This window comes from Gobius niger, assembly GCF_951799975.1.
Source record: "Gobius niger genome assembly, chromosome: 5".
Classification (NCBI taxonomy): Eukaryota; Metazoa; Chordata; class Actinopteri; order Gobiiformes; family Gobiidae; genus Gobius; species Gobius niger.
Window position 1 is genome coordinate 15724454 of NC_136856.1, and position 25636 is coordinate 15750089.

Genomic DNA, 25636 nt, shown 5'->3' on the forward strand with positions numbered 1-25636 from the left:
CTGTTCACCTGTGTCTGTCCCATTAACAGAGACCTTTAGAGGCGCAACACACTGTTAATTACATTCTCTCAAGATATAAGTCATCGGAGACCAGGGAGGTGTGCTCCAGCAGAAAAACCTATTTCATTTTAGTGATCGACTGGTACAATGTGGAATAAATTATGTCATTAGGCAGATCATTATGACTATCTCCCTAATATCAACCCTGCTGCACCATGAAATACTACCCTTTATTTAACTTTTATGTAGGTTATTAAGGTTGGTGAATCACTTACTTTTAAAACAATTATTAGCACACTTTTTTTACACCTGAGACGTAAGACAAGAGCTGCAGTTTTAAAGACATAAGGACATTATTGTAGCCCCTGTCAAATGTGTTAAAATTTTCACTTCACTTTGTTTGTAAAATGTACATTTGTTGCCCATACAACTGGGGATTGCAGACGGATTTCTTTGTCTTGGCTGGTCAGGCTTGTGAGGTGAAGATTTTCTATGTTATTCAAGACTGTCCATTTGTTGGGTGCATCAAAAGCTCTAAAAATACTTTTGCCATTGTGTGCGTGCTTTTATAGCTTGTTAACTTATTTCAAAAATGTTTCTAGAGACATCTTTCATTTCTTTAATCAGCAAACGTTGGTTAACAAGAATAAATAAAAAATAATTTGGCTGTGAATAAATATATGTATTCTCTAAAGGTGAGACGTTGGTGAGACTTTGATTAACTTGACAGTGAATAGAGTTTGTTGCTGTTGTAATTGAATATCTAATGACTTCTATTTTGATAATACAAATCATCTCAACCTTAGGCCCACATGTGATTGCTTTAATTTATTGTTCATAAACATTAATAAATTGGGTTATGATTGCTTCATTAGTGTGCAAGAGAACGAATCATGTTAGGCATCATTCTTCCTGTGCCATTTACAATTCATTGGAGTAGTATGCACTACAGGGTTAACTACGAGCAAGTAATATGCACTACCCTCAACTAACTTTTTGTTTTAACTGTGATCTTTGATAACAGCCTTGGATAATGAAATAACACGATTATTGCAATATTTTACTAAACCATTTTGGCACAATATTATCCATTAAATCACATTAAACAAAAAAAATACAAAAACGGTGGTGTGTGAGCCCACGGATAAAAACAGTTCAATCACAATCTCCAGTTAGTGCATACTCTTGTTGTGTCCTTGGGCCTTGGTTCTCCACCGAAAAAAGGTGCTTCACCTCTCCAGGGCGGTGCAGAGTTCTTGCCTCAAGTGGAGGAGTTCAAGTATCTCGACGTCTTGTCCACGAGTGAGGGACAGATGGAGCGTGAGACGGATCGGTGCAGAGTCAGCAGTGATGCGGTCGCTTTATCAGACTGTTGTGGTGAAGAGGGAGCTGAGTCGGGGGCAAATCTCTCGATTTACCGATCGAGGTGTTCCAGGCATGTCCTATTGGGAGGAGGCCTCGTGGAAGGCCCAGGACACGCTGGTGGAACTATGTCTCTGAGCTGGTCTGGTGTTGCCTGGGAGTCCCCCCAGAACAGCTGGAGGAGGTGTGCATGGATCGGGAAATCTGGGCATCTCTGCTGAGACTGCTGCCTCCGCGTCCCGGCCCTGAATAAAGCAGAAGAAAATGGATGGATGGCTGGATGGCTGGATGGCTACTCCCATGGCCTAATCTAACCAGAAACATCTCTTCCAAGCTCCCAACAACACATGACTCCTCCACAGAGCAGTGAGAGACCAAACATTTATCGGAGCTTTGCAGCCTCAAAACAATACGTTTACGCTTCTAATGCTTCAATGTTCGACTAAAATATGCAAATGACACACTGATGAGGGGAGTAAAACAGTCAAGTATAAGTACAGAGTAAAACAAAGTGAACTTTTAAATAAGCAGTTTAAGATCACTGTATCGTTTTCTAATCAACATAAATGAAATAGTGAACAAGAGGTGTTTGAAATGATCACCAACCCTACTTTGTGGTATTTCTTAAGCAGTTCCAGTCTCTGTGCCCAGTCTGTTCCAGTTACATTAATGCCAGTGCATACACGTATCCATTGTTCATTCTGTCCTCATCCATTCAGGGTTAAGCGACATGGCCTGGCTGCATTATTTATCTGAGAGTAATGATTTGGACCCTCTGACCTCTGGGTAGGTATAGCTACGGGAACACACCAGCATGCTGGGACAAATAGTGTGGCTGTGTTATAAACTTGTACTGGAACGCTCTGCCTGTTGAGTCATGAGCCAGGTTTAAAGCTAGATTTAGCACTCACCTGTGTTTATATTTTATATGTGCTTTATTGTAATTCAAATTTTTCTATTTTTCTTATTGTTTTGAAATAATTTTCAGTATACTGCACTTATGGAAAGCACTTTGGTTCCGCAGGTGCTGTAGTAAAGTGCTATACAAATAAAGATTGGTTAATTGTAAACATGTGAGGCTTTCGAAGACAGCACAAACATACAGTGTAATCTAGGTGCCGATATGTGAACAAGGTTTTCACACAAAGGTGAAAAAAATAATTTATTCTTGAGTCTCATTAGAGAGAACCTGTGATTTCCGGGGTATCACCTGAAGTCAGCCAGCCCTAATTTGTCCATCGGTTGTCGTGGAAACGGGCTGCATCTGGCCAAGTGTCAAGTGACTGACCCAAGTGCAAGTGGTGTGTTCCGCGAACGCTCAACACCTACAAGAGAAGAGAGGTCTCACAAACAAACACTCACACCTACAACAGAGGGGAAGACACCGTCACTGTGACACTGTCTGCACATGCAGCGCTTACTCCTGCCAAGACAAAGAGAGGGTGAGACAATCCAGAGTGAGACAGGCGTGCCTGCAAGGCCAAGCATGATATAAAAACCTAATAAGCGGCCTGACTCCATCTTTGTTTAAAGGTGGATTACGTAACTATTTATGAGAATAACGTTGATATTCCTGTGAATTTGACCTGTCAGTGACCCAGTGGCTGTATGGGTGATTAGCGTGGTGTCCTTGGTTTACATCACAGTGGCCGCCAGGGTCAATTTTATTTCATGTTTTTTTTTTAGTTTCTGGTAGGTTTTCTGGATGGAAAGTATATTTATCCATAAAGATGGGTCCATCGGCACAAAAAACGACCATAAACCTAAAAAACGAATGAGCCTGAGCGACCTGGAGGCTGCGAGGAAGGAAAGTAATGGCGCCATGCTAACCGCAACCACTGGGTCACTGAAAGGTCAAGTACTTTTCTCCACATAAAGTTTCTGAGTCCAAGATGTGTCTTTGCTGAGGCCTAAACCAATGCATTTTTATCAAGGCGTTCAGAAAAGTATACTCAAAGAAATTGACCATCTTCCTATTGTGCACCATGTGTTCTGTCGCCTTTCCATAAGAATCATTCATAGCATTCACTTACTTTTTTTCCGAATAACGGATAATGATACTACAGTGCCAATAACATTTGCACTGACATCAATCTGGGTCCGCGCCGGCTTGAACTGTTCAGGTAGAGGTCAAACGTTTGGAGCAGCATTTGATGCTGATTGGATCAAGAACGCCGCAAATCCACTCAATGTTTAGTTTTGAGAAAAGTTATTTGTGTTTTTGTTATGAGCAGCATACCTCGTGTTTTTTTGTGATCGCTGCACGGTTAATTCGGGTTGTTTTTTTGGTTCTATGGATTCTCGTGTGTTTGTAAACTCACAAATACCACGAGAATTCCGCTTTCTGGGAAGGAAACATAGCGGTTTGGCCTGTGTACTTATTCCATAAATATGCTTGAGTCTAGGCTTGAATGGTCCAGTGCTCATGGTAAATATAAACGTTTAACATTTACTGCCTCTCTTTACAAATGGGACGACTCAATAATGACCAATGGTGGCAGACTTCTGCATTTTGTAGCTCACTTTTGATTCTGACCATTTTAAATTGGGAACAGTTCTTAAGAGCTGCAGTTTTGGATGATGCTCATCGTAATTTGGCCCTTTTACCAACTCACTTAAAACCCTGCGCATGTCCATTTTCCCCAACTCTAACGCATTGACCAAATGTTGTATTTTGCCAGCCTAAAAAAAAAAAAACTTGGAGATAATCAGTGTAATTAATTTTCCCTCTCTGTGGCCATAATGCTTGATGGTTGATATATGTTTGAGTGGGAAGAAATACGGATCATACGGCTCACAGTTCCAGCTCCTTTCAGTAGCAGCTATTAGTTCATCCACACCAAAACCCACAGGATTTTATTTCCAACCATGACAAGTGTTTCCATCGAAACCTTTCAAATGTGATTTTACTGCTGTTTACTTTGCTTTTGTACAGTGTCACTCAAAGATCTGTAATGTCTTGGACTCCTCAGTATTCTGTCTGTTTATTTAATCAAAACAGATATTTCTCTAAGTCTCAGTTGAAGGAATTTGGCTTTTGGGCTTAATAGACTGAGTTTTTCCTAAATGTTGGTGGAATTTCCAACTTCTTGAAACTGGCTCTACGTCACAAACGTGATGCTGTCAGTGCTACATGTAAATAAAAACAATAGGAACCTCAAAATGTATGACTGAGGAGAAACATTATGTTCTTCTCATACAATTTATACACATTTTTTTGAGTATTTTTGTTCCATCCGATGTCCTTTGGCGATGTTCCCCTGCCCTCCTTCCTCTGTGGCGTGGTTGTGTCTACACTTGTGTTGTTACTGCTCTGTGTCTGAGCGGCGTGTCCATCAGCTCTCTCATTATGATTGTCTGTTTTTACATCCCTTTGCCTCATTAAACTCCACACACAGCACACGGAGGACAGCAGCCAATTTAGACCTGCTCCCTCCGTCGCGGCATTGTCTCTGCATCTCCGGAGTCACAAATTACCCTGTTCCCTTGCATTAAGCCATTTCTCTCCTTAGTGTTAGTCTCCCAGCCGACCCATCTGTGCTCATGGGAAGCTGAGTTCAGTGCTCTCTTTATTTTAGGCCAGGCACCGATGACAGTTGTCCCGATGTCCACTGAGAGTTGTCTCCAATGCTTTTACACTAAAAATAGTGCAACAGTGTGCGGCCTCACTGTGTTAACACATAACACACTTAACCAAAAGTTATAGCTTATTTTTAACTGCTATAGCAACTAGGACAATCTATAACTTGTTGCACTGGTGTATGTGAAAGCATAGAAACTACTGAAGGAAATGTACATCATTAATACCTCTACTAAAATTAAACCTGTACATGTACTACATTCCTTTCAGTCATGTGACTTTTGTTGTTATGGCGGCCATTTTGAACACGAAGTAGAATTATGCAGTACTACAACATGTAACAATATCTCTACTCGGGATGAAAATGACAATTGATTGACAGTGGCATTTTTATGTAATCGTAATCATTGCTCAAGAAGATAACAGTAAAAACACGGCCCCAGAGACCCACGTTTATGTGGAGAAACCGATGCTAGCATGCTACCGGTTAGCATTTAGCTTCAACAGCTTAGCTCCGACCTCTCCAAAAGAAAGCCCTGAACTACACTCCAAACATCTTGGATACAACATGTGACAAAGGTCAGAGCTGAGCTGTTCTAGCTCTAACCGGTAGCATGCTAACATCTTGAGAAAATTAAACACTGACTCAGACTGAGACTTTGTTGAATGACAAACTGCAAAAATCATAGAGAAATGTTTTCTGTTTCCTCTTTGATGTGTTCATTTAGTCTGAGGAGTGAAGCAGATCTTAAGTAAATCTGCTGTAGCTGTAGCTGCTACGTCTGTGCCACATTTGCTGGTTAAATCACATAAACGTGTGTCTCCGGGGCCATGTTTTAACTGTTATCTTCTTGAGCAATGATTACAATTACATAAAAATGCCACTGTCAATCAGTTGTCTTTCATTTTCATCTTGAGTAGTGATATTGTTACATGTTGTAGTACTGCAAAATTCTACTTCGGTATTCAAAATGGCTGCCGGAACTGTGCGTGATGTCATTGGAAACGTATGTGTACTTTTGCTAATAGCATTTATTTATTTATTGTCATTTAGTCAAGAAAAAAGTCTTTGTTGTAGACAGAGATAGATGCTGACAAAATTGTTTGCAAACAAGTAAAAATGTCGGTTTCCTTTGAAATAACTCAACTTAAATGTTTGGGTTGCTCAGACTTGAGCTGCTGGCGACACTGACTACTCTTCAAACCTGAACTTGAGAGTGACCTCGACTGAACATGCGGCTAAACTTTATGAATCGTCCCTAATGCCCATTTCTCGCCTGTGTGTTTCCAGGTGAACGAGATCTACCATGACCAGTCACTGGGAGCCAAAATCAATGTGGTCCTGGTTCGGATCATCATGTTGGGTTACGGAAAGGTAAGAGCAGTTCTTGGAAAGTGGATGTCCCAGTCTCAGCTGCACTAACTTTAACTCTCCCATTCGCTCTCTACAGTAAGCACAGGCACGAATCGCACACATAAACAAACACGGCAAAAACACAAGCGTGCGCTCATCAACACGCACTGATGCCCCGGGCCTGTTATTCCAGTGGACTGAGCAAAAGAGGAACTAAAAGCATGCAGCGTCCCGAGGGAATGTTTTCAAGTCGCACGCCTTCGCAGTTCAGCACCAAAGCAACGCACACAGAAAACTCCTGTCCGTTATGCAATCAGCCGGGCTCCTCTTCCCAGCCGGCTGCAGCAGTGAATCATGGGAAGTCCAGGCGAAGATAAACAATCAATGATAGCCCTCCCTCATTCATAAGTGCACTGGGGTAGCATCCTTTTCTCCTCCTTCACTGTAACTCAATCTGTATAATGTGGAAGGGTGTGAGATAGCAATGGGAAAACCCCAAATGTTCAGATTAATGAAAGGTGGTGGGTTACTCGAGGGTTGTATTCAAGCGATGCCATAACCATCTACAGCATGCAAGGGCAATTTTTTTTTTTTTTTTATCATTACATTTTTATTGAGAAGAACATACAGTTTAGGGCAAACTTTTTAATACTGATCTACGGTAGGAGTTTCTAATAATAATAATGAAGCAAATGTTCCTGGGCCTATAAAGCAGTTTGTTTCTTCTTTAAAGTTTGTGACCTGGCCTACAAACAGTTCTGGGGCATTTGGGACAAACTGTGGTAATATAGTCATACAAGCGTGTTTTTAGTGAGTCGTTGTGGCATTATGGTTCGTGAATAATGTAGTGTATCGAGATTATAGGTACAATTATCCATGAATAATGCAGAAAAGGGTAGTTTAAGTTGTTTTAGAGTAATGGACTGCTAAGGTTAGCAACCTGTTTTTCGGAGAACCATTTTCAGTGGCTGACAACCCTTTCCCAAATTCACAGGGACTATATCTTTCAATATTGATACGTTGATAAAAATAGGAAAATACTAACAAGTCCGACTGACCATGATTTTAGCTTTACATGTTATTATAATTTTTCATCAAAAACCATTTGCAAGAAATGTCAGTATTTTTACATTGTATGCAACAAATTGAATTCTTATTTGTCATCCAAGGGTGATAGTGGGTTCCATTGCTATACAGGTGCTCGACATATAATTAGAATATTATGAAAAAGTGACTTTACTTCTGTTATTCAACTTAAAATGTGATACTAATGCATGATATAGACTCATTACATGCAAAGTGACATATGTCAAGCCTGTGTTTGTTATAATTTTGATGATAATGGCTTACAGTCCATTTTTAACATGTTCTAATTTCCTGAGATTTTTAATTTGTGGTTTTTCCAAGCTGTGAGCCAAATGATAGCAAATAAAATGTACATATCTCATTAGTTTCACAGTTTAAGTTGAATAGCAGACGTAAATGCACTTGTAGTTGGCTTAATCAACTCTACAATGGAAATCTCCTGCACGACTGAGAGCCCATACAAACATATTCATGGTGTCTTTAATGCATGCAGTGTTACTGTCCTGCTGCTCTTCTTTTCGTCACACTGTAGCACATGAACAGAGCCTCTTATGCAGCTTTATCCTTATCTCTCTCCCTCTATGTCCTCCGTCCCGCCTGAGCATTGATACACACTCCCTCCTACATTGGTCATTCTGCACCAGCCCCGATGCTGCTCCAGCCAAAGCTCGCTGCTGTCCATCATCCCCAATTACCGTGGCAACAGAGCTGCACCCAGACAGCCTGCCGATTGGCTATGTGACCCTGAATGCAGCCACACACAAGCACATGTACTCTTAAAACATAAAAAACATGTTCAAGCAAGCTTTTTTAGAGATCATAAAAAATACAGAAAGCACCTGATGCACACGCATGTAAAGAGCGGAGCATGTCTGAGGGGCTTTTGCCTCATATTCACACTCCATCATGTGTGCAGCGGCAAGCCATACGTCTCCGCTGCAGCAAACTACACTTACTCTTAGCTGTTTGCTGTGCATGTGCAAAAACAGCAAGAAAAAAAGAGCAATAGCAAAGATGTGGGGAAATTTGTTTAAGAGCAGTGAGAGAAATGTTTTGTGTATGATCAAGTACGATCAAGGTGAATGGAAGGTCTGTCTGGCATTGGGATGTATTAAACATTGAGTCAAAAGTAAATATTCTCTAATTGGGCATGTTTCAGAGTTAAAGAGTTATGGTGTAGAGGGGAGCTCATTGCAAAGGAGTACACTGTTGGTATTTCATAAGCATTATTTAGATCAGCAACATTAGAATAGCTATAATGCATTTTTTGTGCATTTATATCAGTTCTTGTGCATGATCTGCACCTCAGCAGTTTGTGGCTGTGCTGCTGAAGTCGCACACTGTGGCACTGCCCCCTACAGGGCACAGTAGAGTGTTGGAACTCAAGTGAAGAAGCGCTGATGGAGAGTACCAGTGTTTGGTGTGTACACAGACTGACTCAGTTTCATTATTTGTGTTTATGTGTGTCTTTTCCAGTCGATGAGTTTGATTGAACTGGGAAACCCGTCTCAAAGTCTAGAGAATGTGTGTCGATGGGCCTTTCTGCAGCAGAAGCAGGATACAGGCGATGCCGAGTACCACGATCATGCAATATTTCTTACACGGCAGGAGTTTGGTCCCACCGGCATGCAAGGTAATATCTCCATTAAGTACTACATGTACTGAATACTTAAAAACACTGTGTGCAACACATACAGTAAGCATAGATAAAAAGCATAAAGTGGCACAGACACAGTGCTCGTCCCGCCCGAGAGTGCACAGGGCTGCGGTTTAGTGGTTTCTCTGTGCAGCAGAGTGCACACTAACAGGCAGGCCCAGGGGACCGGCCTCTAAAGGCAGTGGCCAGCCTCTACAGAAGCCCTTCAGCTGCCCTTGGGCTCAGCCTTCAGCAGCTCCAGATCAATAGACGGAGCAAGACCGGCCACCACGGCCACAATTAAGACCTGCACAGGACAGACAATCACAGAGGGAGATGGAGATTGGCATGCACAGGGTAGAAGGTCAGCCATAAACACACCGGCTGTCACACATTTGTAACAACAGTTTTTTTAACAAATAATCTGTGAGGCCAGAGCTACTGTCTGCTCCGTGGCAAATTGAACATGATCAATATCAGTCCACTTGAGTGACGCTTCTGAGAATGAATTTCCAATAATTACATATATTTTATATTATTCTAATACTGAGAATTTCCAGGGGTTTCATAATGAAAATGAAATTTGTATTCTATATAATACCTGGATACCTGAATATCTGACTGGAGGTTTGAACTGAAAAAAAGCATTTCTATAACTTTGCTCTAGCTAAAAAGTATTAATAGCACATTAGATTCTTATTTTACATTATTAACCAAGTTTATTTATTATGAAATTGTCAAACCCCTCACAAACACACCCTTTTTTCGGCCTCAGGTTACGCCCCAGTGACTGGTATGTGTCATCCCGTGAGGAGCTGCACTTTGAACCACGAAGACGGCTTCTCCTCTGCCTTTGTGGTGGCACATGAGACGGGACATGTGTAAGTGTCACTGTCACCAACACACCATACAATACATCACAATAAGCACAACACAATCAAGCGTTGCACAGTATTGATTCATTTCTGTTTGCTCAGTTGGTCACCTCAAAAAGGGCCTGATGAAAATATTACCACTGCCCACCTCTTTCTTTGTTGCTTCCTCTGTTTCTCCGCCCACACGTTCCCAATCTGTCTGGCCTGATCTGACTCTCTCTCTCTCTCTCTCTCTCTCTCTCTCTCTCTCTCTCTCTCGTTCTCGTGTTCAGACTCGGGATGGAGCATGATGGCCAAGGGAACCGCTGTGGGGACGAGGTGCACATGGGCAGCATCATGGCGCCGCTGGTGCAAGCCGCCTTCCACCGCTTCCACTGGTCCCGCTGTAGTATGCAGGAGCTGGGGCGATACCTGCAGTGAGTCACAAGCACAAGCACATACAAACATTCAGCAACACAACATACTTACCCTTGTTAGATACATTGCATATTCAGCCTGACTGTATTTTTTGTTGTTATTTGGTCTGTTCATAATGACATCCTGTATCATTTGACCAATATACTATAGGAAAGCTGTATTGATCTACTATATTGAAATACACCACCTGGAAAAAATTCTGAGAGGCACATTGAAGGACAGTTCAACTTGTACAAACAAAATGCCATGCTGTAGATATAACCAGGTCATGGATGATGGTGCTTCATTAACGATATGATCAAGGAATCACGGAAGATATTGTAAACTACTAACTAATTGCACATTTTTGCACTTATTATCAGTTATTTTCTTATTTTCTCAGTTCCTATGACTGTCTACGTGACGACCCCTTTGACCACAACTGGCCGTCTTTGCCGCAACTTCCTGGTTTGCACTACTCCATGAACGAACAGTGTCGCTTCGACTTTGGTGTGGGATACACAATGTGCACCGCGGTAAGAGATCTCCTTAAGTATAACAACAATATTTACTCGCAATAACAGCTAGAATTCATTATCTCTTGCTCCAGTCACTACTCACCACTACTAGCTCAGACACCACAACAGTTCACTATATTTAGAGCAAAGTTATAAGTGTCAATAAGCAGCAAAATATATTACTAACAGAAGTGATGAGCTCTACACAGCTATTCACATTTCTGTGATGTCCTCTGCTTCTCTCTCACGGCCACTGGTGGGATTGACATCTTGCTTAAAAGCAGGTAATTTGGCTTTGATAGTTATGGCTTACTAATGATACACACGCTGAATTAGGCTACATTTAAGTTTAACCACAGTGCCTTCACATGATTGTGTCTATGTTTAGTAAATCCTCACTCAATGCCACCTTGTATGTTAGCTGCAGTGTGTTGTTTCTCCTCTCCTGTCTTATTGTGAAGCCACTGTGGCACTCTACTGTAGCGGGGGTTGTAGTTTAATAGACAAAGAGCTTTTTTTTTTTTTTTCCGGGCTTTGCGCACATTGCTAGTTATCCTTCATTCTCTTGTCAAACCATTTCCTTCAGCTACAAAAGGCGGGCCAATCAGGAACACAGGTAAGGTAACCACACCTCCCCAAGATATGTTTCTATGTTTGTGTGCAAGTTATTTTGGTGCAGTATCCTAATCCGTTTGGCCATTTTTCATATCGTGGACATCAGACTGCAGGATTCCCAAATGGTTAATAGCAAGATAGTTTAAATGACAAATACATCTGGTTATATTGTCAGCCTTTGGATCCAAATGACTGGAAATGCCTAGGCTTGTCCCAGAACCCATTGTCCCTAAGTGGGATCCTCCAGTGTGATGTCAACTGTACCTGTACCTACCACAGTCCAGTCATTGATTACAATGTGGCCTTTGACCTCCAGAGGTCACCAGGGGTCACCACGGGTAGTGCAGAATCTTTGAAAAGGAGGACACTAGACTGTGTGTCAGTGTGGTGCGCTCCTCGTCAAGGAGTTTTACCAGACAAACAAGATAATCTGATCCTTCACCAGTGCCAAGGGGCATTGAGGAGGTCAGACAGACCTCACCTTTCGGCTTTGTGAACTTACCGGCCTCTACCCTGTAACCTGCCCCGACCTGGTTAATCTGAACAGTGTGCAGTGGTGGAAGTGATCCCTGGCTGAGTTTGCATGAATGGTCTGTGTCTCTTGTAAAGCATAGTGTACAGTGACTCAGTGAAGGGGTGGTGTTTCTGTCAGTATAACACGGTTGTGCTTATTGTTGTGGTGGAATCCCTATTTTCATCTATTTTTATTTTCAGTGTTGAGTCATTCAGGCTGTCTGATTGATGATTATTCTGGAGGTCAGACTGGTCTTTACGTGCCTAGATATTGGTTTAAGCAGTGCTCCTTTTGTGCCCTGCAGTATCGCACTTTTGACTCGTGTAAGCAGCTGTGGTGCAGCCACCCAGACAATCCCTTCTTCTGCAAGACCAAGAAAGGACCTCCCATCGATGGCACCATGTGTGGAAATGGCAAGGTACTCACTGGCCACAGCAGAAAGTATTGCCCTACAGGGGCAATACTTTCTGTCCTACTGCTAGTCTTCAGGAAAAAATTGCTTGACTTTGGATACTGTAAATCTAGGTAATGGCTCAATTTTTATTATTCAGTGTTGATGTCGAGTGACGCCAGGACCAAGAAATGTCTCCAAAGCACAAACTTAAAATTGTAATCTAAATAGAGAAATGTTATTTATTATTGTTTGGTAAGAACTTATTTATAAAATTGAATAGAACTTGTAGCTGATACCAGTACTGCCTTTTCCTTTTAGAAAGAGTTACTAGAGGATATCTAACCATAACCCTATCCTGACCTTTTCTGATGCTTGGTTTTCGATACCGATACGTTAACGATAAAATATTTGTCATCTAACCAGAAAACAGAACAATAATGTGTTGAAAATCTGCAAATTTACAATATTGGGTAAAAAATAAGGAAACATTTTGTGGGAAAAATGGGGGGGAGGGGGAATAGGGTATAAATTGGTTAAAAAAAAGAAAAGAAAAAATTGTGGAAAATATTAGCAATAAAAACAGGGGGTAAAAAATGGGAAAACAAGAAAAACATGGGAAAAAATACATATAAATTGGGCAAAAATTGTGGGTAAAAACATTTATTTGAGCTAAACATACCAAGGCACTTCCTTTAATGCTGTCCCTGGACGAACAGCATCAACTTGGATCTGCTTTCAATACTTTCATTTTTTCACTACCGGTAGAACCTAAACTATTTTTCCTGATACCATACTGGTATTGTTTAATGGTACCCAGGCCTATTTCTTTTTATACTCAATGTCAACAAAAATGTTGCTATGACATCTTTAGTGTTCTGTGAAGCTGACTATCTAGCACCTTGTTTTTTGTTTTTTTGGCCTACAGTCCTCTGAAGACAAAAACAAATATTCTAAGTGATACTTAAAGTGAAACCCTCTTCTGTTTGCCAGCACTGTTTTAAAGGCCACTGCATCTGGTTGACCCCTGACATCATCAAGCAGGACGGAAACTGGGGTTCGTGGAGCGAGTTTGGCCAATGCTCCCGGACCTGTGGAGGAGGAGTACAGTTCCGCACACGCGACTGTGACAATCCCAGGTACTTCCAAAACATCCAGCATATTTTGATTATATTACAGGCTGTGTGTTTTTTGTTTTGTTACCCATTAACTTCATAACTTGGTTTGTTGGAATAACGCAGGTGGTAAATATTAGTAATAGTTTCATATTAGTGACAATGAATGAATGCTTGATGCTGTATTCATCCAGATAATCCTTATTTGTATCTTCAATAGCCTGCTGTATCTTCAAGGCAGAAGAAAACTCTTGCACTTTCTCTGTTTATGAAATCTAGTTTGCAAAAAAAAAACGTATAAAACAGTAACCCCGAGAGTGAATCAACACTTGCACTACGTTGTAATCCTGTGTTTTATGCAAATCCCAGACCAGCCAACGGAGGGCGCACCTGTGTGGGCGCCACGTACCAGTTCCAGATGTGCAACAGCGACGAGTGCAAGGACATCTACAGCGACCCACGAGAAGAACAGTGCCACGCCTGGGACCCGCGCTTTGATCTCCATAGCAACATACACCACTGGCTGCCTTATGAACACCCGGACCGTAAGCAAACACCTACACGCCTCAAGTTTGTGCAAAAACTGGAACTGACAAAGTAAAGAGCTCCTTCGGAAGTTTCTTCAATTTACAGCGCAAAAGTAAACATCATTTTTGGAAGCGGTTGGGGTTTTATAGAGCTACTTATATATAGCCTGCGCTCTGCTGTAGTCACTGGCATCTGGTTGTCCTGCTTTGAGGCTGGACAACGCCCTTGTATAAAACGCATAATGAAAAGTCTTTGAACGTGGCGTTTCCCTTCTCAGCTCTCTGATATTACTGAATGTTTGTTTGACCTGTGCTCTGTGAGAGAATCAAGTGTCATTTTCTCATAGCGAATGAAATTATTATCCATATAAAGGGCAGCCCAAGAGAAAAGTGCTACCGTCCCCTTATCTAATTGCATGTCACGCTAACGCACTTCACAAAGAGCGTGCTAAATTGTTTGCTCTTATCATATCAACACGCTGTATTTCTCCAGATCTGCTTTGTCTTAAATGTTTCTTTCTGCTGCTGCAGTGTGTGTGGTGCAGGGGGCAATGTGTGTGCGCACCAGACAGCTCCTCTCCGAGTATGAAATTGTACAATTTGTTTAGAGAGGGGTGACACCATTTTGTCTCTATTTAGGCTTCACTGTGTCAACACAGAAACAGTCTTCTCGGTCTGCGGCTCAGTGAAGGCCTCGTTAGTGGTTCTGCCACATTACAACTTTGCCTGTGTGTTTAACATATTAGACGAGAGCTTAGAACTGCCAGTCTGTACGTATTTAACGTGGAATGGATGTTGATTGATTGACTGAATTAAGTCTTTATTTTGAACTAATTAACAAAATGAACATTAAAAAATTCCACTTCATAAACAATCTGGTTGAAGTCCCCCCTCCTCAATTGATGTATGACGATATAACACCAGTGATGAAGATAATGATCATTATGGGAAAAAGATTATTACCCATTTATTTAAAAATATGTTACAATGGGTGTTTCCTTGACCAAAACGGCAGACACCGGCACAGTGTGAAAGGGGGAAAGTTTGGGGGGAAACATTCAGCTAATGAAAAACGTAACACATACATTGGAGACAGATAACAATACACAATGATATTAACTGTGACTCCTCGTTGTGGCTTCACACAATTTATGGTCTTTATGAGACCCTGGAGCCTAATCCTCTGGTGTAAAGTCACTGAGAGTTTTGAGTCATGGAAAACCCATTCTCCGCATAATCACTGGCTATAAAGTGACATCACCAGGCAAATGTGTGCCACCATGAGTCAATAACAGTTTAACTCTGTGTGTTTTAGCTAACAAACGCTGCCACTTACATTGCCAATCGAAGGAGACCCAGGACGTGGTCTTCATGCAGAGAATGGCGCTGGATGGGACACGCTGCTCCTACAAGGATCCGCACAGTGTGTGTGTGAGAGGGGAGTGTGAGGTCAGTGAGGCCTCTGCGCTAAAACCTTTCATTCTTCCACTGCCGTTTCATCAGTGTCGATGCAGGAAGGTGGAGAAGCCCCAAAAAGTCCTCAAATACTTAAAGTACTCAATGAGGAGTCATAATTGTTGTATTGTATATGGTGAAAAAGTAACGTTTGGTATTTATAAGAAACAAGCAAGCACAAGTGATGAATTACATAGATTTCTTTTTGTTTATCTACACACACTTTATTATATTTGGCCTTTGTTGTTGGATGTAATAAAAGGTTATTCACAACTCTTCTGTATTGTTACTTCAGAATATTAGTGAATGCAGTGGTATAACTACTGTTAAAAGTCATGTAGTTGTCACTCATGAGCTCATGTGTGTGATCAACAGAGAGTGGGCTGTGATGGTGTGGTGGGCTCCTCGAAGCAGGACGACAAGTGTGGAGTGTGTGGAGGAGACAACTCCAGCTGCAAAACATTCAAAGACACCATCACCCGCACAACCAAGAAACAGGGTAGGTCCTTTCAATAACATGTTATGCCTTTCTACAGCTGAGTCAACCGCCATCTTTAGCTCAATGTCGCCCTCTTTGGAGGAGTTTAGGAAGTGTCCAAACTTCCCAACAGCTTTTTAATACATGCTGTGCATTGCCAAAAGATTACATCAAGGTTGAGGTTGGAAAATACAGACATTTTTAATACCAAAATCACTGTTTGCCGTGAAGAAAGCTAATGCCAATGGGATTTCAGTACTGAAGCATTATTATTTTGTAATCGTGAGTAAGACGGTTTTCCTGGAAAAGCTGTGGCAGTTAGTCAGGAAACTGCAAGTCGAGCTTTAATGATGTCATGAAACCAATCTGTTTTTCATTTTAGGTTTCCTTAAAGTCCTTGAGGTCCCACGAGGAGCAAGGCACTTGTTGATTCAGGAGCTCAAGGCAGCTCCCCACACTTTAGGTGTGTAGGCTGTTAGATGAAATCTGATATGATCCTGTCTCATACTAATTCAACTTTATTTTCAACAGCTGTGAAAAATGTGGCGTCAGGACTGTTCTTTTTAAATGGGGAGAATGATAACCCTGAAACACGCTCAATAATTGAGAAGGGAGTTGAGTGGGAGTATGAAAATGACAATGGCAAAGAGACCCTCCAATCAACTGGTCCCCTCCGACACGGAGTCCTCATCATGGTACTCAGAAACATGCTTCATACTGTTTGTGTTACAATATATTGTTTTGTCATAGGTTTTGGCACACCTTTGCATATCGTATTGTTTAATACCCTGTCATAGTGCAAAGGTTACTGTGAAGTCATGTTGTGTTTTGAGACTGATCCAAACAAAATGCTTAAAATGTTAATGTTTTTAAGGGCTGAGACTTGTATATTGTTTGTTAATACCAGCTTAAATGTTGACTGATAAAAAGTGAAAGAAAAGTAAGGCTGTACAACAACTATAGCCATACTTTTAATCTGCTTCAGCGTTTTCACTTGTTTTCTAGTGGTAATATTTATTTTTTTGGGACTGCAATCATATTAGCCTGCATGTATCATAATATGTATTGTATTGTGACAAAAGAATATTGTCCCAGCACTCGAAATTGTCACCCTTTTATTTCAGGTGAGGCTGCAGGGGGACGAGGATGTGAACCTGTCTTACAAGTACATGATGAACTTGGACAGCAACAGTGCCATTCAGAACAACATGCTGGTGGAGGACAGTGCTTATGAATGGGCCCCAAAGAAATGGTCGCACTGCTCCAAGCCCTGTGGTGGAGGTATAGGAACATACTAAACACGCATGAGTAAAACACACTAGTATAAGTGTGCTCTTTATTACGCACTGTCCTCTGTTTCAGGGAAACAGTATCTACGTTACGGTTGCAGACGGAAAGTTGACAGTAAAATGGTCCACAAGAGCTTCTGCAACAAGTCCAATAGGAAACCTATTGGAGATATCCGAGATTGCAACCCCAAGCCTTGCCCTCCACCAATGTAGGCTCTATAAAGATTGCATTCGCTTTATGTTTGTCTCTTATAAATACTGAGTTTTCCTGGTACTGTGTAGCTGGGTGACAGGAGAGTGGCAGAACTGCAGTAAGCCATGTGGGAAGACTGGTTTGCAGGTGCGCTCTGTAAGCTGCATGCAGCCTACAGAAGACAACACCACACGCTCCATCCATAACAAGTACTGTAATGACAACCGGCCCGAGTCCCGTCAGCCCTGCAACAGGCAGCCCTGCCCCACCCAGTGGAGAGTCGGGCCCTGGACCCAGGTCAGAACAAAGCAATAAAAATGCAAGCTATTCAACATAGCTGAAACTACAAAGCTGTCAAACTACCGATAATGAAGCGTTCTTTCTGTGATTTTAGTGCTCGGTGACATGTGGAAATGGGACACAGCAGAGGCAGGCTCTTTGCCACACTCGGGACAACACCATCGGCCTCTGTCTGGACAGCAAACCAGACACCATCAGAATATGTCGCATGGACCCATGTCCTAGTGAGTGTTTTCTTATCATAATCAAGCTTCAAAAACAACTCATTTCAAAGTACCATTAATATTGTTTTCTTTCATTCTGCCATTCTGCAGAGGGCACCTCTGACCTCAACAAGAACGGCAACATGCTGATCCAGTTTCTGTCCAGGCCCAACCCTTACCCAAAGATTTCCTCACGTAAAACCTCCCTCTATAGTAGCCAGCCTGGCCTCCGCGGCAGCAGCCTGAGCTGCATCTGTGTGCTCTCTGTCCTCCTGTCTCTCCCGGGCCCCCGACTGGCCCCCTGACCCTTCTGCGCTGGTGCCTGTGGCCCCTGGCTTCTCTTTTGGTGGAGGAGATGTAGTCTCTCTCTCTGTGTGAGACGGCTCTAACTGGGGGAGGTCTCCTGTATGTGCTCTGTCTCTCTCTATCTTTCTCTCTCCTCTGTGGAGCATTGTGTTGTAACCGCTGGCCAGTCGAACACTCAAAAGATCAACTAAATATTTGACGTCTAACAAATATTTCAGTGGAAGGGCAAACAGGTTTTCTCGACACTGTGTGTGTCACAGAGCTGTTCAGTCTGTGGGGCCTCCTCTGCATTTGGTGGCCATATTTTGCGCAAGTTAACTGCGTATTGTTCTGGGTTACCACTCCTGAGATGCAGTGTGCTTCTTTCTTTTTGTAGCGCACTGTAATTGTGGGGAGAAAACAGATGTGAAAATAACCAGATAAAGGTATATAAATATCTATATAAAAAGTTTTAAAAATATGAAAGCTTTATTGTGAATGTGATCTTGTCACAATGAGGACACCTCTGCTAAAGTGCTCATCTGACATCCTGGTTCCATTGGGTCGAGAATGGCTCATGCTACATTCCATTCTCAGTTGATGGGCACACAGGGACAGGAAGTGACATCAGTAAACCAGAGGGAAGTGACATCAGTAAACCGGAGTTTGGGGAGAAGTGTGAGGTGAGGACTTGAAAAGATAAAAACACAGGGTAGTCTGACCCATTTCACCTCATCATCAGCCATTCTCTCTTTGACTGTTATACTAAAGTTCAATAAATGCAGCTTATTTGTGCTTGCAGACTTTAAACAAATACATCTATAAATATATTTGTATTTATATAAATATATATATATAAATATATAAATATATACCTATAAATCTATATGAGTAACAATAATATAATAATGTTTTACCATGAATAAGCTGTAGCTTATTTGCCTAAAAACCTTTGGACTGCTATTGATCGCTTAGATCCTTGACTGTTATGTGTATTTTTTTATTGATTTTACATGACTACAGATGAATATTTAATAAAGGTTTAAAGTGTTTCCGGGGTAAAGGGGGAAAGAAAATATTATGCAGGACTTGGTCAGTTAGTTGCCTCTCCATTCTCTCAGATGGATCAGTGGTTTACTGTCGCTTCTTGTTTTTATTACTGGGTTAATATGATTTTTGTTATTTATCTTGAGTTTGTATCACGTTCTTGTCATGCACATTTGCCTCCATCACCTCAGTGCGTGTGCAGTGGGTGAGATTTGTGTTTCTCTACACGGGTGCAAGCCAAGTGGAATGGGTGTCTCTGACTGTGTGCGACGTGTGCGTTTTTCTTCATCTTACCCATTCGCGATCAGACACAGAAATACCTCATAAACCTTTCTTTGAGAGCGTCCAGCTGTGTTGTTTTACTTTGATGAACATTAACCACATGAACAATGCCTTATCTTGGATTGAATGTAATGGCATTTTATCTGTGAAAGAGATGGCTTTACTCATACAAAGTTTTGCTCGGATTAGAGGCAGCTTCAACTTTACAAAACTCACACCCGCCAACCATCGAACCTACCAAGGTGATGTTGGGCCATGGTCCGACTGCTGAGAAGGGTTTTACAAGGGCCAAGGGTAGAAACACTGAAAAAAACACTTCAGACTTGTCATTGTATCGTGATCACATATTTCTGTTGTGACTATGTAGCGAGCTATCCAAGGTTTCCCTCTGCTGGAGTTGGACTGTCTGAGACCAAGCCAGACCTAGCAGTGCGATACTGTATATAACATTGGTGTTGACTGTATTTAATAATGTTCATGACTGTTATCTTCTTGTATAATATTATATACTATGGGTAACTGTTTTGTGGCTTCACTGGCCTGCTGTGTGGGGCTGGCTAACGTTCGGCTAACGTTGAAGAAACATTCAGATGGACTATGTGCACTGCGTCTATATGCACTTTGATTTATCAGGGAAATTTTATTAATGTTTTGTAAATGTTTCATATGACACTTAATGTGCCATTCCAGTTTTTACATCATCATGGAGATTCTGTATTTGATTTCCACAGCAAATATAATTTCTGTACTCTTTCTTTTTTTTATCGATAAACTGATTGACTGATTGATTTCCAAGTAATGAAGTGTTTTACCAAAGTGACTGTGAACTTGTAACTTTCGATACAGTTGAATTATTTTTCTTAAGAAAAGAATATATCTATATATTGAGCAAGGGGCATACATCTCATTGTTTGAGTTACTGTCATTCTCAACAGCAAAGTTGTATCAATAAAATGTTTTAAAAAGTGTATTTTTGCCCCTACGGGTTGGTCCTGGCTGTTTATATAATTATGTGCTCAATCTAAGTCAACATCTTTGCAAAAGGGAAATTGCTAATGTCAAATCATAGAATGCTGGTTAATATACTGCATTTTCAAATCCAAAATTGAGCAACAAATGCAACACAAGACTGGCACGTTATTTTCTCCTATTTCAATGTACTGAACTTGGGCTGCACAATATAGTATTGTTATTGTAACATTAGGTGACGCACAATAAATCACTGAAGTCCAATGACTGAGATTTCAACTTTGGTTGTTTAAACGTTTGCCTCGTTTGGTCTTTCTTTTGTTCGTCTTTTCTTGTTTTGATGCGATTTTCATCAAATCCAATTGAGATTTGTTTAAGCTAAGTTGAAATATCTCATTTATTATTGTTATTGCAATATTCAAGTCAGTTTTTCCTCATATTGTGCAGCCCAAATCTGAACCAATCTTTCCTACTTATTTATTTTTGCATCCTCTACTAACAGTTTGGCTTTTTACCTCTAAATTTCTGATCCCACCTTAACAGCATGCAACGTTCTGCATTCACAGCACTTGATATAACATTTCAAGGTGACACACGTTGCTTTTTTCTCACATGGAGACTGTATCCGCGGGTTACGCCCAGCCTCATCACTCGCTCACTCTCTCTTTCTCTCTTCCTCACAGGCCAGCGTTGTCATGGAGACCGGTCTGTGTTCTGTCATATGGAGGCCCTGAAACGACACTGCGCCCTGCCGGACTTCTGGCGCCTTTGCTGCAAGACATGTAGCAATGAGAGCAACACAAAGTTCAGCATTACTACCACCACAACCAGGTCCACGCCAACATCTACGACTGCAAGATCCCCATTTTCGTCTTCCTCTACTAGGACCTCGTCTCCGATATTCTCAACTCCTACAACCTTGTTTCCTCAGTCCTCAACTGCTAAATACTCCACTTCAAGACCTGCATCTCCTAAGCTCTCAACTCCTACAACCTTGTTTCCTCAGTCCTCAACTGCTAAATACTCCACTTCAAGACCTGCATCTCCTAAGCTTTCAACTCCTGGAGTGACATCTCCAAAGCCCTCCCTTTGGACCACCTTATCAACATCTAGATTCACTACATCAGCCATTACAACCACCGCCTCATCCTCTACTATTGTCACTCAGTCCACTCAGCAACTGCCAACAGCCACGATTATACCTACAACTTTTTCAACACCGATAGTATTCACTACATCTGCACCCGAATGTACAACTCATCCCCAGTCTCCACCTACCACTGAATTAGACACACATGCAGAAGGCCAGACAACTTTGTCAATGGTTAGTACAACCACGCGACCACAAATGACCACTCCACTGTTGACAATAGTAAAGGTTACAAAGGCGAAAGTAAAACCCAAGCCAAAAAAGCCACTGCCACCAAAGAAGAAAATCGTTCCATCTAAAACTGTGAAAAAGAAGACGCCACCAGCCAAAAAGTTACCAAAAAAAGAGGTAGCACTGAAACCTAAAATTGCCAAGAAAAAGCCCGAAAAGCCAACTTCCAAAACGTCTCCACCGAAGAAAACATCTTGGAAATCAAGCCCGAAGAAAAACACCCCAACATCGCCCAAAAAGTCTCCAAGCACCGTGAAAAAGACCATTTTATCAAGCACGGCCACGACCACTCCCACCACATCCAGCAGTCTAAAGATGATTGCAACAACAAAGACTCCTAAAAAGTCTAAACAAGTTCCATCAAGTGACAAAAAGAAGCAGGCACTGAAAGTTAAAGTTTCAAAGGATCCAAAGACAAGCCCGGGACCAAAAAAACCCTCAAACTCACAGAAGAGTAAGTTTACAGTGGTAAAAACAAAATACCCAGGGACAAAATCCAACCCAAAGCCAAAAGTCAACAAATTTGCAGTTTTAAAAACCCATCTTCCAAAGAAGCTTTCTAAGACAACCCCATCCTATTACACGGCTACTACTTCTACTATTATTACTTCAATCCCATATACAAGTCCAAATGAGTATTTTACTACCACAAGCATACATCCAACAACAAGTAGCTTCCCTGAATTTACTGTCAATGTAACGTATAACATAAGCAATGTCATGATGACAACACAAGACACACTGTTGTGGTACTATGATGATACTGCATATACTACTTCAAGCCCAAATTCGTATTTTGAGGATACGACGATGCCAAGTGGTACTTTGCCCTACATTGATGGGACCCTGGTCAGCAGTGGTGACATGGCAGTGACCAGTGGGACAATTATGAGCGGAGATTACATCAATGGGGGTGTGGCTACTGACACAGCAGTATTAGATGATGAGCTGACGATGGTAATACCAACAGTCACTCGTGAGGAGATGAGTGAGTTTGTATCTCCGCCGTGGCAGGATTTGTCCGAAAACATCCCACTAGATGTTCTCATGACGACCTCCTCTTCCACCGCAGCCCCATTGACCAGTTTTCCAGAGGTAGATACAGACACAATAGTCATGACTTCAGCCTATACTGAAAGCGAAAATAACATGATAGACTTGTCTGACAATCGGGCCATCATGGGGGACAATGACATTTCCCAAGACAACCTCATCTCCAAACACAGAGTGAACCTGCGGGAGCGGACCAAAAACAAACGCATCCAGGAGCTGCTGGAGGAAAAGAGGAACTTTCTGCTGCGCATGAAACGAGGACATGCAAAACGATAGATGGTGCTATTTTTCAATAGATGGACTGTTAACAAGATCATATATGTCAACAGATGTGAGCTACAGCTCTGTTGGACTGTGGGGCTGTGGGACCTTCCACTAAAGCTTCTTTATGCTGCTGCAGCAATTCAATGCATCTGGCTTTGCAAAAAGGGTAAAGAAGGGGCTGAGTAACATGACCAAAACCATATGTTTCAAAAATATTAAGTCACAAAATGTCAGTTTAAATAAGCTTATAATCCATAAAAACAGCATGTTATAAATGTGCAACTCATATAAAGTAAAAAAAATAAAAATAAAAGAGGCAATGAAAAGTATACAGTGTAGATTTTCTAGCACTTTAAAGCTAAGTCTTGCGGAGCTCAGTCTGATCCAGGATCAGTGAAGATGTACAATGTCCCCTTGAGCAGTTATGGATAACTCTACGGCTTTATTCTCACACAGCTGAATGAAGTGCACACAACTCCCTGTAAACCCTGAACAAAGTAGAGCTTTAAACTTGGTTCTGCAGAAGAGATAATTTGTTACAGTTGTGATGTGTCCGTCTCACTGTTTGAACGTCTCAGGAAATCACAGCTCACTTTCAACGAGCCTGGAAAAAAGATGTTAAATATTTTGTTTTGGCCAGTCAAGCATCGTGTTTTTTTTATATATTTTGCTGCGCTTAAACAGGCTTATCATTGTGTATAATTACAAAAAGGAGGAATCCATAATAAGTTGTATTTTTTTATACTTTTATGCAGCAAAATCTGATCTTTTGTATATCTGTACATAAAAAGAATTTAATGTTGAGTATTTATTAAAGTTCAAGCAACTGTGGTATTTTGCAAATGTGGTGTAGTTACTGTTTCATCATCTTATGTTGAATAGTTTATATTGAGTGTGTGCAGTACAGTGTATAACAGACAGGGGGCGACATCACCACACAATACAATTTGTAAGAACTCCAGACTTTGCTTATTCAAATCTTGCAGAGTTGCAGGATATTCTGTTTGTAAACAAAGTTACACCAAAAAGAACATTCAACTTTAATACTTAATGTAAAAAGAAGTTTGCCCAATTTGTTTACGTGATTTCATATGACTCCAATCTAACAGTACATTATGCTCCTGATGTGGACATTAACTTTTGCTCTGTTTTTCAATATTTTAGCTGCGTCACTGCACCACAATATTAGATTACAGCCACAATTCTGTCTGGAACAGAGTCCAATGACACTGTGATACTGTGTTTATGAACAATGAGGGTTGAATGATGTGACTCTTGGAACTGAGGGCCTTAAAAGTGGATAATTATTCCGTGGAAAGGAGGCATAACACAAAATATTTGTTTATTTGATTTTCATTTGACCTTTATTTAACCAGGAAAGTCCCACTGAGATTAGGAATCTCTTTTCCAGGGGGAGTCCTGGCCCCAGGGGGGAACCTATTGTACATATTTTTAGTGGTGGGGAAACCGGAGTGCCCGGGGGAAACCGCAGACACAGGGAGAACATACAAACTCCGCACAGAAAGGCCCCGCCAGGTGAGGATCAAACCGAGACCTTTCTGGCTGTGAGGCACGAGCGCTAAACGCTGCGCCACAGTGCCGCTCATGTTTACAAATGAAGAGTTCATTTGCAAAAACTTAATTTTAAAAACATTTGGGATTTTTGTTTCTGTTTTCAAGTGGTACGGCTTTGGGACCCACCATTACCCTATAGGACGACAAGCGACACAAATAAAAATGTAATTTGTTATATTATAAAATATTGTTTTTCTATTGAACATGCTGCAGATATGCCTTTAAGACTAATAACCCAATAACATTAGTCTCCGGTAGTGTCTCCATGCAGTTTAAGATGGAAAATACTGAAAAACATGTTTCCTGGAATAGGCTTGCGAGTCGCGACCCACTGAAAATGTTCCGTGACCCACTTTTGGGTCCCGACCCACCAGTTGAGAATCACTGCACTACAGATAACGCCTGTGAAACTAAAGCTGTGCGGATTTGATTAAGAACAAGTGACCATATTTTTATGGCTAAACTAGCTTTGGTCATTAAAGACCCTTCTACGCAAAGAGAAAATAACATACTATATTATTATTATTATTATTATTATTATTATTATTATTATTATATTTCTACAAACATCTTCTTCTGAGACACTGAACAGTGAAGAGGCACCAAGAGCCCCCACACCTGCAGCACGGAGGAGGCGTCACAAGAGGAGCTACAGGAAACAACAAAAGGGACCAACGAGGAGATGGTGATAGACTGTGGAGGGAGCTGTGCAGGAGGAAGAGGAAGGACGAGGTGGAGCTGACCAGTGCAGGACACCACGCTCTGAGACGGGGACAAGCCCAGGAGGCGGTGCACCGTTTCAGATGATCAGAGGAGACAGAGGGCAGCTATAGTTTCTCCATCCTCCAAGGTCATGCGGGTGGAGTGGCTGAAGGACAACGAGATCATGGACC

The 25636-nt window shown here is 41.5% G+C and overlaps 1 protein-coding gene across 1 annotated transcript in view; it reads left to right on the top strand.

Annotated features, from left to right (window-relative positions):
- Positions 1-23461, top strand: part of LOC306963051 (A disintegrin and metalloproteinase with thrombospondin motifs 2-like) — a 118322-nt gene extending 94861 nt beyond the window's left edge. Inside the window, exons 5-23 of the mRNA XM_079556490.1 lie at positions 6234-6317; positions 8859-9015; positions 9794-9899; positions 10166-10309; positions 10693-10825; positions 11394-11423; positions 12241-12354; positions 13321-13466; positions 13812-13987; positions 15285-15418; positions 15800-15923; positions 16285-16365; positions 16434-16597; positions 17027-17183; positions 17265-17400; positions 17474-17681; positions 17779-17908; positions 17999-18082; positions 21154-23461. Of these exons, the coding sequence (XP_079412616.1) occupies positions 6234-6317; positions 8859-9015; positions 9794-9899; positions 10166-10309; positions 10693-10825; positions 11394-11423; positions 12241-12354; positions 13321-13466; positions 13812-13987; positions 15285-15418; positions 15800-15923; positions 16285-16365; positions 16434-16597; positions 17027-17183; positions 17265-17400; positions 17474-17681; positions 17779-17908; positions 17999-18082; positions 21154-23180 (4335 nt within the window). The 3' untranslated portion in view covers positions 23181-23461. The remainder of the gene's footprint in view (positions 1-6233; positions 6318-8858; positions 9016-9793; positions 9900-10165; positions 10310-10692; positions 10826-11393; positions 11424-12240; positions 12355-13320; positions 13467-13811; positions 13988-15284; positions 15419-15799; positions 15924-16284; positions 16366-16433; positions 16598-17026; positions 17184-17264; positions 17401-17473; positions 17682-17778; positions 17909-17998; positions 18083-21153) is intronic.
- Positions 23462-25636: the final 2175 nt, after the last annotated feature.